General features: G+C 46.5%; 1 protein-coding gene across 1 annotated transcript; it reads left to right on the top strand.

The window, feature by feature from the left end:
- The first annotated feature begins 650 nt into the window (after window positions 1-650).
- LOC138472320 (transcription factor HES-5-like) lies at window positions 651-3107 on the top strand. The gene is made up of 3 exons (XM_069610443.1): window positions 651-746; window positions 943-1123; window positions 1598-3107. Exons 1-3 carry the CDS (start codon window positions 684-686, stop codon window positions 1816-1818), a joined length of 465 nt encoding a protein of 154 aa, XP_069466544.1. The 5' UTR covers window positions 651-683; the 3' UTR covers window positions 1819-3107.
- Window positions 3108-3517: the final 410 nt, after the last annotated feature.

The following is a 3517-nucleotide window of genomic DNA, read 5'->3' as shown; positions in this document are numbered from 1 at the left end:
GGTTTTATCTTTGCATTGTAGGACTCGTAGTCATGGCTTTACCCATTACAAGCTCAGGGCTAAATCCAAGAACGTAATATGGAAAGCAGGAAACTACTATCTCCCGAATGGAATGTGTAATGTTGGCATGCAAGCACAGTGTAATACGCAGGCTCACTTGACCGCATTCTGACGGGTGCTTTTGACACCCTGTCCACCCCTGAGTACAGAGCGCTGGTTCTTCTGAACTAAATGGAAATATGCAGTAGTCTGAGTACCATGGATTTTTAGATAAGGATGTCGCGTGTATTCTGCACTTTCCTGATTTTAGTCACTGCTTGTTGTTTCAGTGCCTTGTTCATTCACACGAATTGTAATGCCACGGGATATTCAGCTTGTAGCAGATGTGTGATGCAGGTACACACGCCTAAGGGCCCTTTCTCTGAACGGGGCGGGGTTTTCCCACACTCGGGTGCATTGTGTCGGGTCCCAGATGCTCCCCTGACTCTCGCCCTGTAATGGGACACGCTTCTATTGTTCCTGCTGCTCTCTGATTGGCTGCCGAGTGTGGGAACCTCTCCCCAGCCTCAGCCCTACACATTTCCCTGCAGCTGAGGGGGATAAATGGGGCTGGAGGGAGGGAGCTCTTCAGATCACTGCGGCCTCACTACAGAGAAGCAGCCCTTCACCCCAGGCTGGGCAGGATGGCGCCTTTCTGCACCCTGGAACAGTATGGGCAGGAGCTCGAGGGCAGAGGCATTATAAAGGTAAGAGGCAGGAAAATAAATATGTATAATATTACTGATATAGAACGTGCAAATATGCTTACAACATTGTAATACATGCAGTGTAATTAGAAAGATACAGTTAACGTTCAATTTGCACTTCAGTAGTTTTTTAAATATCAGCCATCGCTCCGCGTGTGACGCATTTATTAACAGGCGCGCCTCTTTGTTTCTGCAGTTGAGGAAACCGGCGGTTGAGAAGATGAGGAGAGAGCGGATTAACAGCAGCATTGAGCAGCTGAGGATGTTACTGCAGAGAGAGTTTGGGGACCGGGAGCTTCCGCCCAAAGCAGAGAAAGCGGATATCCTGGAAATGGCCGTGAGAGCCCTGGCCCAGCGCGTGCAGACAGCAGCACCAGGTGAGAGGCCTGAAAGGGAAGGGGTAGCATTAGAGCAGGTGCCTTGTAAGGGATGTAGTAAAAAGATTGGGTTGAAAGTTAAGCAGATTTTGGAGAGGGGTGTGTGGGGTTAGGCGGTCGGTTAGAGCAACAGGGCCAGAGAAACAATGTTAATGGCGATGTGTTATTGGGATCACACCTTTCTACATCACATCAGATAAGGAGAGTATTTTGTGTGTGTTTTTAATACCCAGAGTAGAACATACATGCCCGTATTCAACTCGACTCTGGTGTATGACCCTTTCTCTGCATACTTTAATGTCAACATGTCAACACATACATTCCCTGATGACATGTACAATTAAACAGGGACAGTAAGCATCTACTACAATATTAGTAATGTCCGGGCATTGTGTATTGTGAGTTCAGTCTGCAGCAAAGCCCGAGGTGAGAAAATGAACCAAACATTAATGTCCTTCTTCTATTTCCTTTCAGCAATGGCCGCTAGTGGAGGTTACTCCAGATGCCTCCAGGACTCTCTGCACTTCCTCTCCCTCCATGGAGCCCCCGTGGAGACCCAGGTGAAGCTGCTGAGCGCCCTCCATAGACCTGCGGCTGCATCAGAGGCCGTGTGTCCTTCTCGGCCTCCGTCCTGCCCTAGCAGCACTAAAGAGCCCGCCCAGGACAGCCCCAGTGCCCCGTGGAGACCCTGGTAATGCCGGGGCTGCGGCCATGAACTTTTCTTCTGCCACTGGAGGAAGCTGGGACTTGTTCAGAGGCCTTGGTCTTCTCCGAGTGTGGATAATACTCCTTCTCATGTTTGTACCCAGCTGTGCTGTGCCTGGGTCGACTTTACTGCACTTCCAGAGGTGCAGTGACGTCGTTGTTATATCCATGTGGTATGGTCCTAGCGGACATTAGTATATCCTTGTTGGATGAATATTGGGTGAATGCTAGATCCTTGTAGGACGGGCTGGTTGAACATAACTAACTCATTATTTACGAAATTGAGGCCAAGTTATTCCTTAAAATGTATCTTCATTGCAGAAGATGTTTATCGAAATGTTTCAATATGAAACTCCACATTTATATAAATGTCACTCTTCGAGTAGCACAAGTGTCTGATAATATTCTTGATTTTTTGGCAATCCTCTGCTTGTCAGCTAGTAACTTCTGTTTAAGAAGGGTATTTACATTTAATATCCTCACATGATGTGCACTGTGTGCATGCACTGCAGATTCATTGATCTATTTGCAGTAATCAGTAGCACATGCATGTGTGGTGTAAGGGCCTTGGATCGGGACACTGATGCATGTTCAATGCGTGTTTAAGATTCATGTTGATCGGTATGTGTACATTACATGATGATCAGCTGTTTATTGATCTGAGTGATGTTCGGGTCACGACCTTGTTCATCAGTTTTGATATCTTGTATTTTCAATGAAAATGTGCCACAAAATCCCTGCCTTCTGTGAAGGCAAAGTGTGTTCCTTTTGTTTTGGAGATACGTGAATTATCTCTGAGCATGTATGTGACAATGTGCACATGTATTCTGTATTATCAAAGTGTATCATTCCATGTGGATGAAAGAAAAGGAGGAACAATTCTCCCAGTGGCGAGGCTTCATTTTAGAAGCAATGTTATTGCCATGTGTGTAAGTTCTACAATGCTGTGTTATCTTTTATAAAGATGGTCAGTGTGGGGGGGCGGGAGGAGGGCTGCCAGATAGTAGTATCTCTGTGACTGGCAGTGGGTCTGTCCCGGGAGGTGCACGGTTTGCAGGGCTGCAATTGTCCCAGGAGCTCATTCAGGGATAGGATTGGCTCTGCATCAGATCTAAGGATGTCCTGCTCTTGCTCTTGGCTGGAAAATGTCTGTGACATTGAGTGACTTTCATGGGATTCTTCAGTCGTCCTCATTCATGAGAAATGTGCAGCAATCTCCGAGAATGTGACCCTGTGCCAGGAAGAAAGAGCTCAATAAAATGACATTGTGCATTCATTACTTTCTCGTTGCTTTCTTTGATTTCCATTACTGTGTATTGCTCATCTTTCACTCATGCAATGTTAGTGCCACTCTCCTCACTGGTTATAAGGGGTGAGAGTATGGCTCACCTTTCCTCTCTGGCAGACACTTTCAAAATAGACCCACAGCTACACCCAGGCTGCCCTGACGGCACCGCTGTGACTCTCCATAAGGACTGTGGATTAGATTAAATAAATGTGCATTTTTCCTTTACCAGTGAGAATAGAATGAGACTTTTAAAGAGTCACAACAGGAACTGATATGAGCACTTGATCATGGAAATACTTATTAATGAAGAGGGGGCGCTGTGGAGAGACATACTTCTTTCTGGGGGCACGCGACAGGACAGTCTGAGGCCATTTCTGAGAACACAGCACCTCAATACTTCA

Source organism: Ambystoma mexicanum, chromosome 8 (genome assembly GCF_040938575.1).
Source record: "Ambystoma mexicanum isolate Mex_15411 chromosome 8, UKY_AmexF1_1, whole genome shotgun sequence".
Lineage (NCBI taxonomy): Eukaryota > Metazoa > Chordata > Amphibia > Caudata > Ambystomatidae > Ambystoma > Ambystoma mexicanum.
This window is presented reverse-complemented; position numbering and strand designations above follow the sequence as displayed.

Bases quoted from the DNA above. Each gene is read 5' to 3' on its own strand.
- LOC138472320 (XM_069610443.1), top strand. From the start codon at position 684: ATGGCGCCTTTCTGCACCCTGGAACAGTATGGGCAGGAGCTCGAGGGC. The intron at 747-942 runs GTAAGAGGCAGG...TTGTTTCTGCAG, and splicing joins AGGGCAGAGGCATTATAAAG to TTGAGGAAACCGGCGGTTGA. The intron at 1,124-1,597 runs GTGAGAGGCCTG...ATTTCCTTTCAG, and splicing joins CGTGCAGACAGCAGCACCAG to CAATGGCCGCTAGTGGAGGT.